The 24,865-nt window shown below is 32.1% G+C and overlaps 3 protein-coding genes across 11 annotated transcripts; 1 reads left to right on the plus strand and 2 right to left on the minus strand.

Moving 5' to 3' along the window:
* Positions 1-2,705: 2,705 nt before the first annotated feature.
* On the plus strand, positions 2,706-9,768 carry LOC110661892 (uncharacterized). Of its 9 annotated transcripts, XM_021820718.2 has the most exons (10): positions 2,706-2,859; positions 4,079-4,172; positions 4,939-5,128; positions 6,529-6,578; positions 6,822-6,906; positions 7,005-7,846; positions 8,160-8,435; positions 8,515-8,571; positions 8,702-8,753; positions 9,137-9,278. In XM_021820718.2, the coding sequence occupies exons 2-9, from the start codon at positions 4,104-4,106 to the stop codon at positions 8,708-8,710; spliced, it is 1,578 nt and encodes a 525-aa protein (XP_021676410.2). In that variant the 5' UTR covers positions 2,706-2,859; positions 4,079-4,103; the 3' UTR covers positions 8,711-8,753; positions 9,137-9,278. The 9 variants fall into 9 exon arrangements, with proteins under 9 accessions (XP_021676410.2, XP_021676403.2, XP_021676407.2 ...); XM_021820711.2 differs by lacking the exon at positions 8,702-8,753 and having other exon boundaries at positions 9,137-9,768; XM_021820715.2 differs by lacking the exon at positions 8,702-8,753 and having other exon boundaries at positions 6,529-6,572; positions 9,137-9,768.
* A 1,745-nt stretch (positions 9,769-11,513) lies between these two features.
* Positions 11,514-13,245, minus strand: LOC110661894 (lysM domain receptor-like kinase 3). The gene has a single exon (XM_021820719.2). The coding sequence runs from the start codon at positions 13,159-13,161 to the stop codon at positions 11,785-11,787; it is 1,377 nt and encodes a 458-aa protein (XP_021676411.2). The 5' UTR covers positions 13,162-13,245; the 3' UTR covers positions 11,514-11,784.
* Positions 13,246-21,162: 7,917 nt separating this feature from the next.
* LOC110664183 (uncharacterized) lies at positions 21,163-22,926 on the minus strand. Its single transcript, XM_021823756.2, has 3 exons — positions 22,358-22,926; positions 21,869-21,928; positions 21,163-21,748 (listed from the first exon to the last, which is right to left on the minus strand). Exons 1-3 carry the CDS (start codon positions 22,832-22,834, stop codon positions 21,401-21,403), a joined length of 885 nt encoding a protein of 294 aa, XP_021679448.2. The 5' UTR covers positions 22,835-22,926; the 3' UTR covers positions 21,163-21,400.
* Between the last annotated feature and the right edge of the window lie 1,939 nt (positions 22,927-24,865).

A 24,865-nucleotide genomic window follows, 5' to 3' on the forward strand; every position in this document is an offset into this window, starting at 1 on the left:
ATAATTTAGTTATTTTGTCAATGAGTGAAATTATTATAAAAATTAAAATTACAGAGACTAAATTATTTTATATGCTAAAATTAAAGGAACTAAATAATTTATTTATCAAAATTCAGGAGGTTAAAATGTAATGTAATGTAAAACTTATAGAGTAAATTATTAATTTCTTAAATTATAAGAATTAAAGTGTAACATAAAGAGAAACACAATGATCAAATTGTAAATTTTCTTTGAAATAATAAAAATTTTATGAAATATGATATTTATACATTATTAATTTTAGAATATTAATATTTATAACTTTATTTTATTTATAAAAATAATGAAAACTATATATTATTAATAAAATTATAATTTGTATTTTATAGTGTCTTATAATGGATGTGTGTGTGCGCGTAGGTTTATAAGCTTTGCCAAGGCTTCTCCCAGTCAACAATTGTCTAAGCGTGAATATTGGTATAATAAGTCTTGTGTTTCCGTGTGTGCGTGTATTCTCAAAAGAAAAAAGTAAATCCTGAGGGGTGAACTTGATTCTCGGTGTGGCCCAATGGTTTAACGAGGTTCGCGAATTAGTGAGCGTACCCATTAGGACTGAGCCTTCAAGGTCCAAAATCGGTTGTGGATGTGTGTGTGCGTGGGTTCATAAGCATTGTCAAGACTCCTCTCAGTTAATAATTATCTGAGTGTGAGTGTTGGTACAGTAAATTTTGTATTTTCATATATGCATATGTTCTCGAAAGAAAAAATTTATTTTCTTAAAAATAGTCAAGTCGATTTATTCACAATAATCATAAATGCATTCCATTAAATTCAATGAAATAAAACCTTTTTTTTTTAAATAAAATAAAATACACCAATGAAATATATATTGGTTTTTCTAAATATACATCCATTAAAATTTATTTAATGCATTCTATCTATATGAAAATTATAATTTTATTAATAAAAAAATTATGCTAAATGGATGCAAATATATTAAATAAAGTATAAATTATAATTTATCACACAAATGAAAGGCACTAAATGAATTTCAATGGGTGAATTTCAATGGGTGCATATTTACACCCATTAGAAAAATTATTCATTTTATAATATAAAAATCAAAACTAAATAGATGTAATTATCATAAACTCATCTTTTATAAAAATTAATTTAATAATTATTAAATTAAATATTTATTGTAAGATTCATGAAGTGTTAATATATTTATTATTTTAATTATTTTAATTGATTTTGCATGTAAAACTCATAACAAATATTTAATTTAGTAGTTGTTAAATTTATTTTATATAAAAATAAATTTATAATAATTACACTTAAATTAAGTTTAATATGTTTTTTCTTAAATTTAATAATTTTCATTATAATAAAATTTAAAATAATTAAATAATTTTTTTAATAACACTTAAATTAATGTTGTATCTTCTAATCACAATTTTAAATTGAGTACAATATTAATTAAATCTCTCTTTATCCTTAAAAAAAAATTAAATATCTCCTTATTTTTAAAATTTAAACATGATAAATATATATATATTTTAATTCTTTTTTTTTTTCGCGTTATCTTTAGTTTTTCAACCATGGTGTAGGAAGAGCAACGATAAATTTCTTTAGAATTATAATAAAATTATTCTTAAATTTAAAAATATAAAATAAAAATCCTTAAACATTAAAATTTTATACAATAAAATTTTTTTAATTCTCATTTATAAGTGATATATTAATGTAAATAATTCTGAATGATAATAATATGAATAACTGTTATTATTTTTTAAAGATAAAAATCTCTCGAATCAATTATTAGATATCTAGTATTTCATTATTCCGTATGTCTATTTTTTTTTAAAGTTAATTTGTGAAGAAAATTATAATTAATTTTTATCATTGTCATATAGAGTGAGAATTATCTACCTCATCACTACTTTACATTGTATAAATTAATTATTAAGAATTAAAAAGATTTTATTGTATAAAGTAAATTTATGAGTTTTATATTATAAATTTATAGATGACTCTATTATAACGCTTATAGTTTGTTTTGATAAGCAGAAAGATGAGAGGAAAGAAAATGACTATTGATAGGTAGAAAGGGGAGAGGAAAAAAAATGACTAAGGAAAAATAAAATTAATTAGACATTTTTTGTTATTTAGATAAAAAAAAATAAAAATTGCAAGAAAAATAAGCTATATTTTCTTATGAGAATTTTCTCTTCAATTTAAAAAAAAAGAAATTAAATAAAAAAATAACCTTTTAACCCGTCAAATTACATAATTATCTTTTTGATTTAATTGCTATTTTATATATAATTTATAAAAAAGAGTAAAATAATAATTTAAATTATTTTCTTTTCATTATTCTCTTCTCAAATTAAAAATTTTTTTTTTTCATTTTCCTTTTATTTTTCACTTATTTAAATTTAAAAAAAATAATTATAAAAAAAAATAATTTATTTTCCATATTTTATTTCCTTTCTTCTCTTCTAAGATATTTAAACATCGTGTTAATGTTTACGATAGCTCTTGGAATTTATCAGGGAAGTAAAGAGATATTTAATAACGCCGTCAAAAATATGGACGGCAGAATGGCGGATACCAAAGACAAAATCGTACAATCCGAAGAGGCGGTGATGAATCATCAGGCGCCCACCCACACACGTATCACATGTCATGCACCGGACCTCAATTCCACCATTTCAATTTACCTTTCTCTTTTCCCTTTCACGTCCGCCCACAATTTTATTATTATTTATTAGTCTCCTCCTCTCTTCTGCACTTCGGTCTTCACTCAGCAGCTTTCCCTCTATTTTTCTTTAGCGTTTCCTTTCCTTTCAGCTCGGTATGCTCTTCCTGAATCACTTTGTAAGGTTCTCTAATCTAACTTTTAGGAGGTTTTTTTTTTTATTAAGAAAAGCAGAAATTTATTTCTATCTTTAATTTAGTGTTTTTTTTTTTGGAAATGATTTTGGTCTTGCCTTTTGCTTTCTGGGTTTTTTGTTGAGTGCTTGTTCTTGTTGTTTAATGGCTTTCTCTCTGTTGTTTGCTTTATTCTTGTGCACGGTGCCCATTATTGGACTGGTTTTTAGCTGCTATGAACATGCAAGAACATGGAGAGATTCTTTTAGAGCATCTTTGATTATCGAAGGAATTCAATTTGTTTTACATTATATCTGATAAACTCTGAGAGAAAGATGGACAATTCAATGTAGAAAACGATAAATGTGGCTGGCTGCCATTTGTTTTGTAATGGTATAAAATGTCAAAACAGAGTCGTTTTATGGGAAATGAGGAATTCTCATCCAGAACCTGTTCTAGCATTGGGGTTATGTTAAACTATGATCATCTACTTAATGCATGCTAAATTTCTCTGATTATTTGGTGTAAATGGTTTTTCACCAATATAACTATTTGAAAGTGAACTTTCTATATATTATTGACTTGAAATTTGACGTGTATGATCCTTGTGGATAGAGGTTTTAAATTGTTACCATTGATCTAACAGATGTATTCTAGAAAGTAATAAAATGATTCAAGAATTCGCATGTCTCACGCTACTCTGCGTAGATTCTCTCCCATAGATATTAAGTACTTGCCTTCTGGTGCTTACATAAGAATCCAACTGATTATTGAACTATCTGAATATGACCTTACTGAGAACATGCATGTCTTCTGTTGTTAATTCTCCCCACATAATAATGCGTGAGAAGGAGAGAAATTTGTTCCAAGTGCTTGGCATTTTAAAATTAATGGTTGTGCATGGAAATGTTTTCACCTCTAAACAGAATCTCTGTTGTTGCATGCTTGCCAGGAAATAAAGTTTCAAAACTTTTCATCCATGCTGCTGTTAACAAGTTAACTTGACGAAGCATTTTTATCTGACCATTAGAAAGAGAAATTAAAGTTCATTGAAACCTTTTCTTTTGGTGACTTCATTTCACATTTCCCACTAGTAATCTGATTAATTATGTCAATGGTATATGTCATCTAAAGTTGTTATTTTTTCATATATTTTAACTTTTATGGTTATGAAGTGAGATTGCAGTTCATGCTTAATATTTGCATGTTTGTTTTATGGAAACAGGAGAGCGAAGTGCTGATTTAAATTGATGGGTACAGAATCAAAGGATGCTTTAGTGGATGAGAGTGCCAGCATCTTCTTATATAGCCATGCTGAGGTGAATACTAAAATATAATTGTTATGGCCTTATGGGTAAATTAAATTCTCATCTCTCTAGTTTACTCATATTTACAATTCATGACAAGCTATTTTTAAACTTACAATGCATCCTTCTGTCTAATTGTGTGAAGAAAATTAATATAATGACCTTATTATCCTTTTGTAAAACATATAATAAATAAGAGAGGACTAAAAAAAGAGGAATTATAGAGTAAAATAAAGAAAATAAATCTCTCTTATTTTAACAAGAGTACATTGACAAAATCTTCCTTAGGTCATCCTCCCTGTTGTGGAGATACTGAGATAGTGATTTTATGCAAATTTCATTATTGTCAGTGATGTTTTCCATGTAAGTGGTTTCAATATCCATGATTGTGGTTTCTTTTAGAATATTGATTATTTTAAAAACTTTTTGGGTATTTATAAAATATTTTTAATTTCATAGCGGTGTCTTGAATTTTATTCCTTCTTTTATTCTTCGCTGTTCTTTAAACAAAATACTGCTGTTATAATATTATTTTGGGTATATGTGAATTAATAATAATTTGTTGTGATAGATTGAAAAATATTCTTCCCATACACCTTCCCGCTAAGTTGCTTTTCTCTGTGGCACAGTATGCAAGTCAATTTTTCCCCTGATAAATTATATGAGGTTTTTTCATGTATTGCAATTTTCTGGTAAACTTTTCCATAATTCCCATCTGAAAACCTTGGAGCAATGATTGCACTGGCATGTTTTTATGTAATCTCTCATCTTTTTGTAGGTTGACCAAGATTTATCTTATTTGACTACTTTTGAAGATGAAGTTACAAGATTGCAACAATACTTACCTGAATATAAAATGGACTGTTTTGATGGTACCATCGGTTTTGAAACATTCAATTCACTAAAGGGCTTCAGTATTGAAAGTTTTTCATGTGCTTTCGACTATGATCACATAAACTTCGATGGTGGTAATGATCTTGTCAACTTATAGTGTGTCTTTGTGCATATATATGTATGTGCATGCGTGTGCACACATGCATGCATTGGTGCTTCTGCTTGTGTTGATATCGTTATCATTCTAAAAAAAAATTGTATCAATGACAGCTCCTAACTGCAAGTAAGCATGACACCCAATTGCCAGCAGAGGATGTAAAAACTCAATCTACAATGATAGTTTCATAGTGTAATACCTTGTAAAATCTTAATGTGCTGCTGACATTCATTGTCTTTGTTCACATGCTGTTTATGGAATGTTATAAGGTGCTTAAGCCTTTCTCACACCTTGAGGGATGTGAATTTGGAGGACACTCCTTTTAAACAGTCAAAGATGCAATTTCTTTGATAACAGATGCCCAAACATTAAACTATCCACATTGGTGCTTGTGTCAACAGAATTTTAGCTTATATTTATAACTCCTTGTGATGTTAAAGGTCAATGTTGAGGAAAAGCTCAAGCTGTTCTGACATTTGTTTGCAATGCTTATTGGGATGGTCATTATGACTTCAAAAGTGTTTGTTTGCAAAGCTGTTCCAATCAGCTACACCTGTTGGATAGATACTATTTCTTTAGGGTTGCTGTTGGGAAGCTGTTCCTTTATATCGGGTTTTCCACTCACCAGGATGTTCCCAACTTCTTGAAAACATTGTGAAAACTTCTAGAAGTCATCTTGCCATCAGACACTGGCTTGCATTGAGTTTTTTTGTTAGTTTATTTATTTAGTTATATATATGTATATACTCTGTGTCGTCATTGTGTGTTTAGAGGATGGTAAAAGTAATAATAAAAATACAGTCCATTGTACATCACAGTATGGTATTCTTGGCTATAACTTTCTTCTAGAGTACTCGATATATTTAACTAGAGGAACACTTATTTCCATGAAGGAATAGCGGCTTCCGTGTCTGGCGCTCCATCACTACAAACGGTAAAAAGCAATTCTCTATTAGCAAACACATTTTGAATTTCATTTTTTGCATTTAAGTGCATTATCAAACTGGGGATATGTTCTATATTTTGTAAATCAACTGCTCCTTATATAGTTAAACATCAGGTGCTGGTTCATGGAATCTGACAAAATTATATAGTGCTTGTGGAGAAGTGTGGTTTTGCATATGTGTGCACCTATGTTTTTATTTATAATCTAGAGTTTTCCATGGTTTGCTCTGATCGTGTTTCTCTTTCAAATTTTGCGTTTCAGTGGTTTTAAACAGAACTTTGTTTTATAATAATAATAATAATAAAGGTACCACCTACTTGATTATAGTTAAGTTGTTTAACACATGGTTTCTTATATATCAACTTTTCTCTTGTTGGTTGGCTGGATTTTTTTGAATTACTAGATTTAACTTTTATCTTTTCCTTGCACAGATGCGCTGGATTTGTATCTTGCACAAGAAGGAGAGGAAACAAAGGTAGAAGTATGTATTGAGAGTATTTAATATGTAAATGGTTTCATATTATACTTTATACTTTCTGGAAAGTTTAGGATGAGTTTGACTATCAATCAGAGATTTTTCTTAATCTAGATGGGGAGCTAAAAATTTGTAAGATATTAATCAAATGTTGATAGGGTAATTCATTTTTCGTATTTTGTGCCCCCAACCAAAAAAATAAAAAAAAAAAAAAAAGAGCCTATCTGAAAGTGGTTGCTGTATTTGTAGGGCAATAGCAATAGGCTGCAAGTCACTAACAAGAAGGTTCTTCTTGGAGATTTTAGAACTGATTCCGCATGCAAGGAAACATTGGGTAAGTCCTTACAGAGTTATGCAACCTTGTTTGCTGGCTTATGTTAATCAAAATGCTTCTCATATAACTATCTAAAACTTTGGTTCATCCCCAACTAGGTGCTGAACCAGCTGATGAAGCTCCCAATTTGAGTTGCGGTTCATGTGAAAAAACCAGTCTAGGAAATGTGGCTTTGAAAAGCCACTCCCCACATTTCCAAGAAAGAGATTGTCATGCCGAAATATCCAATTTATCTTCTTCAAGCGAAACAGTGCTTGAATCTGCACGTGACAGGGATTCCCTTTTGCTTGACAAGATGACAGCTCAAGATCTTTGTCAAGTCTTCAGCAGAATATTTGGATGTGAAACATCAGTTAAGGACAAGCAATGGCTGAAACACCGTATTGCAGTTGGTTTGCAGAACCGAGGTGAATTAGTAGATAGTCTGAACTTATTGGAATCTGGTGAAACTTCCAAGGCTGATGAAGAAAAAGCTGTCGTTCTACTAAATGCGGCATTGTCTGGAAGTGCTTCTGACTTGACTGATACATTGGAAAACCAACTCATTTCAAGAGAAAAACATGTGAAAAGGATGAGGCTTGCTAGTTGCAACTCTTTGAAAAGTGTGTCTTCTCCAGTGAGAGAGGTTGGGTTTTGTTCTGTGAACAAAAGCAATACTGCGGATGCACTTGTTACACAAAAGCAAACACACTGGCCTACTGGGATATGCACCAAAGGACTACAAGAGCAAAACTCAAGATATCACCACAGAAAATGCAGGGCATCCTACAAGAATGCAAGAGACGAGTTCCTGAATGTGAAAATTCAAAAGCAGCATTGTCAAAAGGGAATAGGAACTGCACAATTGAGTTGTCAGGAAGAATCTCTGAAAGGATCCTGTGTTCAGGTTCCATTAGATCTTCCAGTCCAAATAGGGGAATCAACAAAAGATAATCATTTGGTAAGTAATACCAATACATGGGGTTGCATGAAATTTGCTTGTCCAATTAAGCATGACCTGTGTATCAAGTTTCTTGCTGTGAATCATGTTGTTTCTTGCCCTGTATGACCTTGTGCTTTCCTAATAGTTCACCATTATTTTCCTTCTTGATGCAACACTATACTGCTTTTATGCAACTTTGCAGGTTAAAAAAAAGTGCATGTTTCTTCTTTGCAATTTTGCAGTTGTGATTTAGTTTTCAGTTATTCATGATACTAATTATGACTGTACTGCTTGTACTGTATAAATTTATGGCCATCATTGTTAAGTGTAGGTTAATGACTTTGACAATTGCAAGGACAATGAGGTATCAGTTTCAGATGAAGATTTTGATAGGGAAACCTCTTCAGCTGACTCACAAATCTCAGAAGATGATTCTGTAACAAGGAGAAAAAGAGCTAGAAAACGGAAACAGCATCACCGGAGGTGGACGCCTTCTGAGGTGATGAAGTTAATTGAGGGTGTTTCCAAGTGTGGAGTTGGAAAATGGACTCACATAAAGAAGTTACTGTTTTCTTCATCTTCTCATCGCACATCTGTAAATCTCAAGGTATTTTATGTTATTATATCATCCATTTTTGAATTAATTTTTTTTTTATCCTCTGATCTTAATAGTGCTTGGGTTTCAGGACAAATGGCGAAATCTTTTAAAGGCTAGCAACAATGAGATGCAAAAAAAGAGAAAGGTCAGTGTCTAAGCCTAATTGGTCTTGTTTTTGTTGCCTTCATAGGACTGACATTGGATCAGGGGGTCTAACTTTTTGGTAAATGTTAATTTTCCTTCCCTTTCTCTTTTTTTATGTTTAATTATTTAAGACGAGCTAAAGAAAAAGAGGAGGGAGTAGAGGTTTGAAGTTTGAACTGCAGAGTAGGTATCCCACCATTGGGCTTTCATGTAGTATGATATTTTATTTTTTGAACATCTTGTGTGTAGTTCCAGGCCAGCTATTGGTTTTTATTTTCTTAGCTTATAAAAGACCAACTCTTGTATCTTGTTGGAGTATTGAACGCCTGTAAACCGTAAGTCCATAACTTATCTTCAATAATAATTGTTATATTATTATTATTGTACCTGAATGCAGTTATTCCTGATAAGAAGAATAATTGTTTGTTCTTTTTATTTGTTACCAAAAGAGAATAAGAAGTAGAAAGTTCCTTGCTATAGCCCTGCAGTTGACTACGAAAATCCACACTGCAAGTTTAGCTGCTCTTATCATGCAAAAAGAATGACCAAGATATTCATTTCTGCAGGTAGAGCAAGGGGAAACACAATTATCACATCAACTATCAGAGTCTATTTGGTGTCAGGTTAGAGAGCTGGCTGTCATCTATTCATATCCAAGGGAAAGCAAGTCCAAAGTATAATGTACTCCTGTGGCTTCATCAATCAATTCCTCGCAACTATTGCTAATTCCTTCAGGCCTTTGACAATTGCTGATGGGGGTTAGTCAGCAAAGAAACCACTAGATATTTCGTAGACGTGGAAAGTGTGAGTTATAGAAAGCTTTAGCTAGATAAGTGAGAGTAAAAAGAACCAAAACAAGAGAAAGAAAGGTTACTTTAAGAATGCCTTTCATCTTGAAATAGAATCACTTTCTCCCTTCAATTCAAACTCATAGATGATACCCCACTAGGTTAAAAGAAAAACGTACAAATGATACAGGATTTCTTCTTGTGAAATTGTGGCAGTTGAATATGCTATTTGTTTTGTAGCCCTTTGTTTTCTCCCCCTTATGTCGGACATTAAGTTATGCAGCTGAGTATCCTATCTTTTGAGTGAACAGAAATTTTCTTAGCATGATTAATGTATGTTATGTTCTACCTTTTCTGTGTACTGCTGGAGGATGGGAATTTAATGCTGGTCGTTTCAAGACCTTTGTGTGGGAGGAGTCTTTGATGATCTCATGGTTCCTATTCAAGTATACCCCAGTTGAGCTGATTGAATGTGAAGTTCTATTTTTTTTGACCTGACCTAGCTTGTGATCCCCACCACCTTGATGGACTACTTACTGTCTTGTGCATACCAAACGGCTTTCTACTCTTGACTTTTGGCTTTTGAGATATCTTGTTTGTATGACCCTCCTCAAGTCCACTTCTGGTTGGTCTCCACTAGCAAGCAATTGGCTCAATCCTTTTCCCCGTTATTTTGTGAATGGCTGCCGTGATGCTTTTCATATTGAATATGAGATGTACTCTTCCAAGTTTCCAATTTTCAGCAGGAAGACTTAATGCTAACGGCACTTGCGACATCTTCAAGTACTTTGACTTGGACCATAAAAAGCCCATCTGTCCTTATCATTAATTTTTAAGAAAAATAAATAAATGTCAACTTTTATATTTATTTCATGAAACTGGACTGCAACGAGTCCTAGAAACCTGAAGAAAACTCTAATATCATTTAACTAACTTTTTGTCAATATCATGCCTGTTTATGAGGGTACAAGTCACTTTTGCTTGTAGATTTTTTTTATTGGTTATCTTTCTCTCTAAGTAAATTTATAGATGTATCTTGCATTCAATGTGAGCACAAATTATTGATGTTGTGCAACTTCTTTTACTATTTATGATTAACAGTATTGCACTAAAATTAAATTAGCTTTGCGCATTAAAATTAATAATTTTTACACTTTTAAAATTTTATTTCTTTAAATAAATAATTTTAAAATATTTTTTTAAAAAAATTAAATTTTAATCGATAAGAAAAAAAACATTCCACCATTATCAACTACATTACTCCTATTAGATTTGATCTCTGCCGACAAAAGCCTAAAAAATAGTAACATTTCCGAAATCATGTGGAATTAAATGCAATATGACATTATACATATTATTATAAACAGAGCCCACTAGTTTTGAGAGTCCCTTGAGTTTCTACTGTGAGGGTGGTTTTCCTCGAGCTTCCCTTAACCGGATGTGGTCGCCCCTCTCCACATTTGGTGGGGTTGTATAGTTTTTGTTCTTTTGGTGAAGGAGCTTGGATTTGAGAGAGGGCTATTTCTTTTCCTCCCTTTTTATGTATATTTGAAACTTTCTTCTTGGATCTGTGTTTGTTATGTTAAGGTGGTGTAGGAGTCTCACGATTTGGGAGCAGCGACTTTCTCTGTGTAGGTCATCGTTTTCTTTCGTTGAGATGAGGCTTAGATTCGCATGATAGTAGTGAGGGTGCAAATTAATTAAAGAGGATTTGTCCTTTGGTCCCGGTGAGCTACGAAGCTTGAAGTCCAGCACCTCATGGCTATAAAAGACAGAAACGCCATGGCTTTGCTCCTTCTCCCTCTGAGCGTCCAAGTTCTGCATGTTGCTGCCACTGGAGATGTTATTAGTGCTGCTACATTTGTGACTCGATGGGCTTTGTTCGACTTCTACAGAAGTTTGCAAAGCAAGTTAAGTCTTTCCTGCTTTGTCTCAGGTGATCTCTTCTTCTCTCCTCAACGTCGGCGGTAATTTGTATCTGTTTCTGCTACTCAGTGTCTGTGTGTGGTGTTGAGTTCTGCGTAATAAAATTTGATGTTCTGTGGGCTTAATTATATTTTAATGGATCTGAATTATGTAGCTATTTGCTCTTCTTTGGGCTTTAAAGCAAGATTATTGCAGTTAAAAAAAAAATATAGACAACAACCTTATAATTTTATTTTTTTTTTAATATGCATAAAAAGACCATTTGCATTACATTAGTCAATTTATTCCACTTCTGTCCCGTCAAGCAGCTCATTATATTACATTTTTAAAAATTTTTGTTTGGGTTGGGTCTATCCTCATTAGATAAACCTCATCCTTCTTTGAATAAACAACTTCAATTCAAAATCCCAATAATTTCATTTTCGAAAAATAAATTAAAAAAAAAAACCTAATATATAAGCAAAAAAAAAAAAAAAACTGCCAAATTTTCTGTTTCCAACTCATCTAGGCGCCAAGGAGACCGAAATCTGGTCAGAGATCGTCCGCAAATTATCAGACCACGTTTTTGAAGCCAAATACCACTTCGATATCTTCCCAGCCACGTGTCCCATGTCTGGCCGCTTATTTGGATCCACGTGTACGCACTGTACTGCTAGAACTGTCAGTTTCTCCGCCACGTCCACTGGGAACGAATCCTTCAGCCTCCTATCCATCCACCTCCTTAATCTCCCTTCTCTTCCTCCATCACCATCGTCGCCACCGTCAATCGCCGCTCTTGCTGTCTCTATCAATGACGTTCGTATGAAATCGCCTTTGCTCTTATCGTACTTGTATTTCAATGGTTCCTCACCGGATAACAACTCTAATATCACTACACCGAAAGCGTACACGTCGGATTCCTGTGTCGCTATTCCTCTGGCTTGAAATTCCGGCGACATGTAGCCTCTCACGCCTTCGAATTGCATAGCTCCACTATTATATCTTTTCAAATCCTTCGATCTATCTTTTTTATCTTTGTCTATTTCGCTGGCTTCAGTGATTTCGGTCGAAGTTGAGCTCTTCTTTTTTCGGTTCTTATTCTCTTGCGCTTCCCCACACAATTGTGCAGTACCAAAATGACAAATTTTCGCATTGAAATGCGGCTCTGTAATGATAATACCACTGCTCTTGATGTGGTTATGGACTAGGGTTAAGTTTAACTCTATTTGGTTGTGGATATAATCGAGTCCGTGAGCCAGGTCGGCGGCGACCTGCATTCGCGAAATCCAAGAGGAGAGAACCGTGAAGTCCGGATTCCTCGCGTTTCGTAAACAATCGGCTAGATTTGCGCCTGCGATGAACTCGTAAACGAGGTAGATATAGTCTCCTGTTATCGAAACGCCCAGTAATTTGACTACGCTTGTATGATGGCTTCGGCTGATAAGTCCTAGATGTTCTCTCAGCTGTGACATTTCCATTTTCCAGCGGAACTTGCGCTGAAAGACAATCGTCTCAGTGTCCCTAAGAGTACAGCGCCAGCAGGAGGTGGAGGCAGTGGAGTAGCGTTTGGCGAGGAAGTTGTTGGTGGCGGCGCGAATCTCAGAGATGTCGTATATGATAGGGCTTTGAGAGATGGATTGGCGGAGACCGGAGAGAGAGGTTCGGCTGGAGAAGGTGGAAGACGAACTTGTTGAGTATAACGCACCGGAGATGCTGGAGGTTGAGGGAGCTGAGGAGGAGGAGTAGGAGGATGAGGAGGTGAAGGTTGGCAATCTCGGTGAGGGAGGGGTGCTTGGAGATTGAGCGGGGAGAGTCCGGGAAGGCTGACTGGGACGAGTTCGGGAGGAGCGGGCTGAGTTGCGGTCTGGCTCGTTGATCGCCAGTTTGGTTTTGCACATATATGGCTATTAGATGAAAAAGAAAATGTACAAAATGAAAGAGAAGGGAGAAAGAGGAGAGCATTTAAACATTGAGGAATCTGAAAACCGTAAAGTGATGGAGGAGCCTGGCTGCTCGTGCTAAAGTGCGCACGTCGAGGCGGTGCACTGTAGCTATATTTATCTAATTTATTTATTTTCCTCCCAATTTGATGACAAGAGTTGGGTCTTCTTCTTCGACCTGGGGAAACGACACGCATTTTAATTTTTATATTTAAAAAAATATATTATTTAATTTATATATTTTATTTTTATTAAAATATTTAATTTTTTTATTAATTAAATTATTATTTAATTTTTCTATTTTAATAAAATTAATCAGTTAATTTTTATATTTTAAAAAAATATATTAATTAAGTCTAGAACGATTCTTAAGAAAATTGATGGGTAAAATGAGAAATTCAATTAACAAAAGAATTTAGCATGAATGTCTCAATTCCTATTCAGCAATAATGCAGTTGCTTGAGACTTTTAAGTTTGTTGGTTGTGTTTGTAATCGGGCAGCTCATAGTGTAGCTTAACAAGCTTTTCGTGATGAATTTTTCTTATTACTCGGAATAAATTTTGTACTCTTCTCTATGTTTCTTCTTTTTTTTTTTTTTAAACCATATTTTCCTACTCAATAATCACAAAACATAAATTAAGAACTCAATTAATATTTAAATCTTTTTTGAAAATGAATTAATCTTTAAATCTAAAACTCTAATACAAAACACATTGCATATCCAAAGTTAATTAAATCGTAGCCGAAAACATTGTTATTATTATTGTTATTATTATTATTACTATGTGACTCTCAATTTATTATTATTATTATGTGACTCTTAATTTAATGCTTATGGGAAGTCAAATGGAGTATTATAAAGGAGAGTTACTATCAAAGACGAAAACTTATAAAGTCAAATGGAGTATTATAAAGCGTAATTTGATGGAGAGTTACTATAAAAGACAAAAACTTATAAAGTCAAAGGCCATAAGCATTTATGCAGCCGTAAATAAAATAGTTCCATCTTAATCCTTGCGTGCTTCAAACCTCGCATGCCAACTTGACCCTTGCCTAATTTAGTTGACCGGATCCTTATATATATATAGTCGTCGGTTTTTTCTTTTTTTTTTTAGTTGCAATAGGATAGGGGATATTGCTTACCTTTTAATTTTAATTTATTATTAAAAAATTTATAAATTTTAATTTTTTTATTAACAAAAGGTTCTCTAATATACAATAATAGACTTTTAAATTAAAAATTTTTATTAAAATACAGTATGATGTTTATAAATGTAATTTCAGTACTAGAGAAGTGAAGAGCAAATATTTATTATTTCGATCCAAGAAGTAATTAGTTATGATGATATATATTTTTTTAAATAGGTCTAAATGATGATTGAAACCATTGATTTTTTTTAAGTGTGAGAAGAAATGAGATAAATAATTAATTTTATTATTTTTTTAACTTAGAAACCTATTAGGGCATGTTAGAAGGATTTTTATGAAATAAAATTAAAGTTTATAAATTTTTTTAATAATAAATTAAAATTGAGGGATAAAAATAAAATGTAATATAAAACTTAGGGACGAACTATAAAAATTATTCAAAAAAAGGAGGTTCAAACTTAACTTTGCCACCACGTGACTAGTAATAGTTAGTGGTTTATAGTTATTCTTTTGTTTTTTTCTTTTTTTTTTTAACAAATTATTTAAAAAAAAATAAATAAAATGTAACTTTAATGATCTAATATTAGGATTTAGGGGTGACCATGATTCAGGAACTGCCGATTACGAATCCTAAATCATCAATTCAAATTCAATTAAATCATGAAACTGAATCAAATCATCATGGGACAGTTTGAGAAATGTGTCACGACTCAACCTATGGGGCGCCAAAACACTAGGACTGGCCCCCCCTAAAGCTCGACCGAGTAGCGTAGCAATAACTCCTCAAACAAAACAACTTTAAGGCCCCCATGAAAATCAATTCCAAACACAGTCCAGGCCATATAAAAATAAACCTTTTTTTTTTTTTTTTTGACTGACTTACACACAACACAATATATAATATATATATTTTACTCCTCTACCTCTACTATAAATATATAAAAATAAAAATAATAAAAATTCAACTCACCAACATACATATATATAATATATAATAATATAATAACAAAATAGCAAATTATAAATATATTTAATATAAAAAAAAAAATAATAATAAATAACAAATTCAACAAATTCTAGATTTAATATATACACAAACATAAATAAAAAACATAAAGAAAGAGAAAAGCGAAACAACACACAATAATATCCTATCCTATAGAGAGAGAGAAAGAGAGAGAAATAAAGCGAGGAGTAAAATTTAAAAAATATCAAATTTTCTAATAAAATCTATAAACTATCTAACTGCATGTGAAATGCAACAAATGTCATATTTTTTTATTTTTATTTTTTAAAAAAGTAAAAAGGTAAGTTCACACAAAACATAGATACAACAAATATAATATATAATATATCCTATCCCTCTTAATCCTCTTAATCCACTTAAATTAAAAAACTTTGCTTTTTGTAATAGCCAAACGAAATAATCCAAAAAAACTCAACTCAAGTCCCGGTCTCCAAGACAAGTCTCCCAAGTCGTCCCTCAATCTCTGAGTCTCCCCACCATCATATATGCATACCACAACACCACGCACGCGCCAACCACGCACGCCCTTCTAAATACAACTTTATTATTATTGCAACAATACTACATACAAAATAATACATAACATAATCATACTTATATAATACATAGATACATATAATATATTATATAATATTATATAAATAATATTAAATAATATTAATATAATTATATAAATTAAAAATAATTTATTTTACTACTTGATCTGCATGATGATTATAAATCCTTTGGCTATTTTATGTGAGATTTTTATTTTTTTTATTTTACATTTTTATTTTTTTAATATTATTTATATTAAATTAATAGAAAAAAGAAAGAAAAAGAAGAAAAATCCAGAAAAGTCCCATAAAAATCACAAAGTCCCATGTCTAAAATTCTAGCGCTATCTAAAAAAGCCAAAACACCACCCACTAATTCACCACACACACACACACAAAAATCACAACAAAACACACACATAATCATGTCATTCAATCATTACACATAAAAATCAAAAATATCAAAAAAAACTTAATAAATAAAAAAAAAAAAAAAAAAAAAAAAAAAAAAATCTAAAATCAAAAAAAAAAAAAAAAAGCTAAGCTAAAAATGAATTCATTTTTTTTTTATTTATTAATATTTTATAATTTTTAAATTAAATTAATATATTTTTTTTATTTTTTATTAAAATTTAAATTAGAAAAATAAAAAAAATTTAGGAAAAGCTTAATTATGCCAGAAAAAATTTTAAAAACGTGAAATTCAAAAAATTCAGGGTGTAGGTTAGAATAAATAAAAAATCCATCTTCTAATTCCAATTAAATTCCAAATTGATAGACCATTGAAAAAATTCTAACCACAAGGATTTGTATATAATTCATAGTTAATTAAAAATATTTTTTTTTTTCAAAAAATATTAAGAAAATTATTTTAAAAAATTTTTTCATTAAGGAAAAAAAAAAAAAATTTTTTAGCTAATTTTCGAATTAAAAAAAAATTGAAAATCTCGGTTTAATTATTTGTCTTGGTTTTGTTTTAAAAATCACTTTAAAAAAAAATCTCAAAAAAAATCTTCAAAAACAAAATTAGGAGAAAAAATTTAAAAAAAAAGAAAATGAAAATGAAGCTAAAAAAATTAATAAACTAAAAATGGGGTGTAAAATTTTTGGTGTCTTGGGTGGCTGGAAAAAAATGTTTTGTGGCGGTGGTGGGTTTAGTGTTTCGTCGAGATTTTTCGATGATTTATCGTGCGGCCGTTTGGCCGTGTGGGTTGATTTGCGGTGGCGGCGGTGTAGGGCGCGCGCGGCGGAGCGTGTCGAGAGAAAGGCGAGGGCGGCGCGGGAGAGGGGAGAGGAGAGGGTGGGACGTGGGGTGAGGGAGGAGAGGAGGAGAGAGAGAGGAAGAGGGAGGAAGGAGAAGAAAGAGAAGAGAGGGGGAAAAAGAAAAAAGAATTCGGATAATTCAAAGAAAAAAATAAAAAAAAAAAAAAAAAAAATCAAAAATCAAAAAAAAAAAAAAAAAAAAAAAAAAAAAAAAATTTAAATTAAAAAAAAAAAAAAAATTTTTTTAAAATTAAAAAAATTTATTTAAAAAAAAAAATAAATTTTTAAAAAATTTAAAAATAAAAATTAAAAAAAAAAAAAAAAAATTAAAATTTTTTTAAAAAAAAATTTAAAAAAAAAAAAAAAAAAAAAAAAAAAAAAAAAATTTTAAAAAATAAATTTAAAAATTTGGGGTATTACAAAATGGTTATTAAACCGCCGGTTATAGTTCGAGTCCCAATTTAAAATAGTTCAAAGGCAACTTAAAAATAACAATTCAAGATGGTTTAAAGGGCGATTTGACATTAATATAACATGAAATATGAAAATGTCAAAGTCGGGAAATTAATTAAATCTAATGACAAGTCCTGATTGAGGTAGATTGTAGGAAAACAACCTTATATATATGACATATTTTTATTAATATTTTTAATAGAATTTTTTATATATGTATATAAATTAAATTTCCTTCTGAATAATTTTAAGAGTACATTTTCTACATTAATCTAATGTATCGAGCTCTAATCGATAAAAGAAGATAGACTCTCATTTTTATTAATAGAATTAACTTTGTTGGCTGTCACAATCTAGTGTTGGAGTCAAATTCATTGGAGTGGACTATGGCACACGGCTTCTTAATCTGAAATATTTGTCAAGTCATTGTTTTAAGTTCCACTGAGGCTAATGGGGTGGGTGGCACGCTCCTTAGCCAAATTGGCTCTTAGGCTAGCTGATGTGGAGAGAGAAAAGGGAGATGCAGAGGGAAGAACACGAGAGAGAGATACAAAGAGAGAAGAACGTGAAAAAGGGCGTGGAGAGAGAAAGTGAGAAGAGGATCGTCTAGACATTTAGGGGAAGAGAGAGAGAGAGAGAGAGAGAGAGAGGAGAAGGTGAAGGGAAAGATAATAAGAAAAAGAGGCCCAGCGAGAGAGCTAAGAGAGAGGTAAGATAGAAGAATATTTTTGTTGCTTCATAGGTGATTAATGCAAATTGAGTTTAATTTGAACGCAAAAATAGTGTTGTAAACGAAATTAAAACTTAGAAACGAGTTTTAAATTGAATATGGGAAAATTGACATGTAATGGAGGCTTGCTGAGTTTCATCCAATGCGTTTGCTCATTGACCCCCTAGTAGGCTCGTACACAAGCCTCTTTTCCTCAAGAGCCCATCTACTGATCTACCAAATCCACTTAGCTCATGGGCTTTTTCCACAAGTCTCATATATTTAAACACTAAATAAGCCATGGTTTTATCAAAAGATATGTGCCTTCCATATTTTTACGTGTGTTCATAACTAATTGAAAAAAAAAAAAAAAAAAACACCAACTAAAATCTTAAATACCCATGAGATATTTAAACATTAACTAAACGAAAAAAGTGGGTGAAGATTTAGTGCACCTGCTTTGCACAAGTGACTATCAGAGGGGAACAAAAATTATTATTTGATGATTTACAAACTTGTATTTGGTTGACATATGCACACAAGAGTGATGAATGCAGTCCCAGCTACAATATATGTAGATCTTTGTGCAAATGTATATTACTGTGTTTAATAATGAGATCACAATACTGTTAATGCATAAAAACTAAAAAAGGCCTACAATAGTGCCATCGAGATAGGTTTCTCAGCTTTGAATAACTCGACAGTCAAATGCAAGAAAGACCAAGAAAGGTTCTGGAATTTTTGTGAAAATAATGCTTCAACCAAAGTAGCATAAATGTATATAATGACAAGATAGTAAAATTCCAAGATGGGTTGCTGCCAAATTAGTAGAACAGCAACCATTTATTGGTAATGCAAAACCCCCGTTATCAACTAGAATTACCTATTTCCCGGCACAATAGTTCTACAAAGGACTTCCAAGTGCCCAATCCAACTGTCCCAGTAAATCAAACCATAAAAAAAGAAGTTAGACAAGGAGGCATGCCAAAAAAGAAATATTATACAACGTAGTACTTACATGATAATAAATTAATAGAGCAATTCTAGTCACAGTGTCACGAAAATGCAGTGCGAACTCCAACGCAACCAACCATGTTGCTCACACTACACAAATTCAATTCATAACTTGTAGGTCGTTGCTTATACCGACAAAACTTCAACTTTAGGTATTCTAAAAGGATGGGTGGGCCTCAAATGGGGAAAAAAAAGAAAAAAAAAAGGAGTGCATCCTGCGTTTGCTAACGAAGTCCCATTCAATTTAAAAATCATTCAATATAATTGTGAATAGAAAATTTTGGTCCGACGCATTACTGAATCCAACTAGTAAACATAATTAGAAAGTAACTATTTGTTCTTTCAAAATAAACGTACCTGTAGCTAAAGCCCTGGACAAAAGAACTCCCTCAAGCACCACTAAAACTTCTAAAACCCAAAGGAAAAGCATGTTATAAATTTTACAGATCTTTCCAGGAATCGAAATAATGCTTAGTTAATATGTTTAAGATGCAAATTCGATAAGGAAAACAGCTACTAAATGATCGTTATCCTCTCAAAATACGGCAAGAACGTGCCTGTGCCTTTCTATGGAGAAGCTAAGTGAAATCCTGCCGCAAGCAGAGTCTCTATTATTGATTTTTGGCATTCTAACGGAGCTGTTAACTCAACAAAACATTCTTTCGTTGTTTATATTCCATCTAAGGCTGTGCAAGAGGCTCTTGCTACTCCATAGCCTCCTCTTGATACTTCTTAATAGCCTGGCAAACTCCCTAATTCTTATACGGGAATGTTACCAACTTCGGATTTTGATCTATGCCCCAAGCTCTTAATGTATGCTTAAGTGAGAAGCACCTGGTCGCCAATCTGATCTGCAATAACTTGGTTACCACTTCATATGTAGTCAGCCAACAATTCTTGCGTTTCATTCAGTAAATGAAAATACATATACATGCAAATTAAGACACAAATGGAAATATAAATACAATCAGTTGCATTCACAATCAACTAAATTAAAAGCTTACTTACAAACTTTGCCTGTACAGCCCTTCCTTGCAATATGTGTTTGAAAAAACGCTCCTCACCATTGACTTAATACGGGACCATCAGCTTCTTTTGCTAGCAATGGCAATGTGGCAGGTCGAGAGTGGGATCGCTCCTCCCATCAGGACCCCACAGGAGTTCGAGGTCGGGATGGGCATTTCTCATCCGGGTGCAATGCAGAGCGGGTTTTCACGTAGAGAGTTTTCTTTTTTTTTTTATTTTAATTTATTAGTGTGTAATATAAATTTATTTATTAAAAAGTAAAATATAACTGGAATATAAGTTTTGCATATTATTTTAACAATATATTTATATATTTTGTTAAAATTATAATATTTAAATATATAAATATATAAAAATAAATTATTTTTTAATAAAAAGGTCAAAAAAAAATTGATTAGATTCAAGGTGAGGCGGGTAGAGTTGGGGAACTTTTTTCATCCCTAACTTTTGCTTCTCAAAATGATTAGTGTCCTCAAAATGGGTGTCTTTGTCTTCTTCAAAAGTCAAGACTTATTTCCAATTCATTGACCTGGATTTAATTCTGTCAAAGAACGGGATTCTGTCCTATGAATTTCATTCTGGTTTCTATCTACATCCTAAGTTAAATTTTTGGCTTTTCCACACAGACATGAAGGTAATGACCCTGCAGCCAGACTATTACCAAGCAAAAATAACCAGAAATATACAAATGAAAAGGACAAAAAGTGAAATCAGGCATGAGAAAAAAAAAATACAGAAAAGTATTTTATTGCAAAAAATAATGACAGTATCAATTCATGCCTTTCTGTTCGTTGTTCTATCTTCAAGATCTATTAATATTTCTTGTGTTTGGTACAGTAGTAATTGCAATATCAGTAAAGTTGAATGTAAAGCTTCATGCAGCTATATTCCCAACAAAGCTTATGCTCAAACTAAAATCAATACTTGCTCTGATGAGTTGAAAGGGGAAAAAAGATTACAGCTAAACCTAACTAAGCATGGCTATAAGCAACCAGAGAAACTCTTGTAAGTAATAACTACTATAGGCAAAATTCAGTGAACACAGGCAACCTCTTTCCTGTTCTTGGGCCATGAAGAATTCTATGGATATAGGCATCAACATCTTTTCTTGATAATGAATAGTCAACGTCACCTGGCAAGGCAACTTTAATGCCATCATCCAAGGGCGACCAGTCTTGAGGTTTTTTGTTGTGGATTTCTGGTTTGATGCGTTGCGCCAGCGTGATGCTTGAGCTGGCGATGTTAGGGCTTCTGTTCCTGTATTCAGGTTTGGAATGGCTTGCTGCAACCGCTCCTTCAGCCATGAGGAAACGCGACTTCTGGCCAAAAGAATATGAAGCAGCGGTGTGCGACTTGAAAGCATGCGTCTACATAAACAGAAAACAGATAAGCACAATGTTCGTCTTAATCTTTGATTTATTTCTGCCAATAATTAACATCAAGAATTCAAGGTTTCCTTTTCTTAAAGATCAAGAAATAGCGTTTACTTCAGCTTTGCTCTTCATGGGGAAACAAGTCGGTCGAAGCTCTTCTTTTCCATGCGCAAACTGCAAAGATAAGGCACAAAAACCTATCATCCACCATGTGACGACCAGAAAAACAAAATAGAACCAAACTTGTAAAAAGCAACACAGTATTTTCTATTGTTTTCCTTGGCTACTCACCCTAAATTCCCCGATTTCAAAAGACACGGCGTGTTAAACACATTATATACATGCTTTTTAATTGCCACCGCTTAAGAACTAAAATCAATAAAGGAAAATTAATTGAGCTAGGCTCTTTGTAGGACCCATGCTTGGTCTAACAGAAATCAAATTGCAGATTACAGAATAATTATCCTTGATTTAGTGAAAATCAGATCTATTGTTTCTTAATCAGTAAGCATGTCAAATTCACCATCCCTACTTTTATTATTCTTAGATGGAACAATCAATAAATCTAACGGTCGTAAATAAATTAGAGAACAAGAAAGAGACCTGGCATTTGGAGCCATACCGGCACTGTCCAAATTCCTCCCAAGACCGACATAGCTCCGTCTTATACACGCTAATTCCTGGCGAAGAAGACGAAGAATTGGATGACGAATCACCGGAATCAGACGCCAGAGACCTAGAAACCCTACCTCCAGAAACAGACTCCACTAAAATCCCATCCATCACCAGCACATCATGATCCACAACCTTGACAGGCGTCCCATACACCGGCGTTGACATCACATTTTCGATCGATGACAGCGGCGACAAGGACCTTCCAAAGCTGCTTCTGCTGGAGCTGAACTCCTGAGAGGAGAAGGCGTCGTTTTTAGCATTACAAGGAGAGGATGTGATCGGAGATCCACCGCGAAGGTATCTGATGAGCGTGGAGTCGGCGTTAAAGCGTGTGTTGATAGGGGAAACGCTGCCGTTTATGGTGTTGAGTTTGGAGATTTTTTTGGAACTGTGTAGGGCATCCATGCGATTTGGAGATTGTTTACATTTGCTTTTGATCGTTTTCTCGTCAATATTATGTACGAGAATGAAGAATAGAGCGAGCCATGGGAATGGATTTAACCTATTTTTAATTTAAAATTCCCGCCCAAGCTATGTTTCTTTCCTCCAACGATACGGCAACGCATAACTGAGATCACAGAGAAAACGTCTCGTGGGCCAAACGACATTGTCGGCCCGTGCTTATTTTCTGTAAATTACATCTTATGGCCCATAATTAGTGGAATTTGAACCCAATTAGGCCCAAAAAAAATCATGTGTTTTTGTGATTCAATCTCATTACATTCACTACAATGAATTTTAATAGAGATTTAGGATAGTGAATACTTAAATCTAAGTCTGCCATGTTTTTAACTATTAAATTAAATAAGACTAAATTTTATTTACTAAAATAATTATTAAAATTACTGTTAAAAATATTTTTTTAATATATTAATTAAAATTACTATGAAACAATTTGATGCTAAAAGAGAAATGTGAGGGTCGGCACTCTGCTCAACCATTTAAATTCAAAAGCATTCGTTAAAAGTTAAGAGGAGTCACTTTTTATGAATTACTTTTCTAATTTTTAAATATTAATATAAATATTATGTCATCAAATAATATAAATAAGATAGATAATATTTTAACTTAAATTAAAATACTAAATCCTACTTTAAAAGCTATTACCGAACAAGACCTAACATAATAGTTTTGATAAAAGGTTTGGGGTTTCCACTATCTTTCGGTTTTTAGTTTTTCAATATTTAACACTGGTACATCCCTTCCCTACCACCAAAAGAATTTGGCTAAATGTTGAATTTCATGAATGATTAATTTAGGACATTTTATTTTTTTTAATAAATTTAAAATTTTAATTTAAATTTAATTTAGTATAAAATTTAAAAAATTTGAGCTAAATTTCTTGATTTAGACAAACAATAATGAAGTTTAATTTCTTGATTTTATTTACTAAATTTCTTGAACTTCTTTATTTTTTTGACTAATTGAGCTTAATTTGAATTTATAGGCTAATTTGGACAAAAAATTGCAAATGGATTTAATTGAACATCTATAATAAGTACATGGGTTAAATTGAGCATAAAAGAGAGTTCCACACTTCTAGAGTATGAATTTGATCGGTTCGAGCCGAATGATGAAAAATTATTATGTTTGATTCTTTCGAAGGATAAATATATAAGAATTCACTTATCCCAATAACTAAAAAAAAAAAAAATGATATAATGATAAAAATTGAAAAAGGAATAAATGAGTCATATTTCTTGCATAGCCCAATAATCTTTTATATATTTTTTAAATAGTAATTTTAGGTATTGCATGTAATGTAGTATTAGTGGCTGTAGAACCATCAATGATTGGTGAACCTGTGGACCCATTTGCACCGCCCTTGAAAATATTAGCTAAATGATATTTCTTTCCCATATTTCAAATAATTCACACAGTACCTAATAAGTTAATAGGGAATCAAATTAATCGAAGTGTTGAAATTAAAATTTATAGAAATTGAATCAACTGGAAAAAGAGAGAAAATAAAATGGAACCGACCAAGAATTTTTTATCCGATTTGTAGATAAAATGGACCAAATCTAACTCAATTGATGAGGCACAGACAACCTTTTACCAGGAGTGAACACATGTGAGTGGCCCAACATCGAAGGAAGGGTAGACTCTGATACCATATAGAAAAAATATATACTAGATCTAATTCAATCACAAAAGCTAACTGAAATCGGTGGATTGCCCAAGTCTTTATATTTAATTATTATAATTTTCTTATGCAAACTAATGTGTGACAACATGATTTGATTCATTCCATTAGTTTAAGGCTTTTTTTTTATAAGCATTTTATTTTATTAATAATAACAGAAAAACTTAACATGAGAATATCTAACTAACCTCAATTATTTGACTGGTCTAAATAGACCTGACCTAGAATGTTGCATGCCAAGGGAGAAACAACATGAAGACCAATACAAAACCAAATTGGAAAGTAATACA

Source organism: Hevea brasiliensis, chromosome 6 (genome assembly GCF_030052815.1).
Source record: "Hevea brasiliensis isolate MT/VB/25A 57/8 chromosome 6, ASM3005281v1, whole genome shotgun sequence".
NCBI lineage: Eukaryota > Viridiplantae > Streptophyta > Magnoliopsida > Malpighiales > Euphorbiaceae > Hevea > Hevea brasiliensis.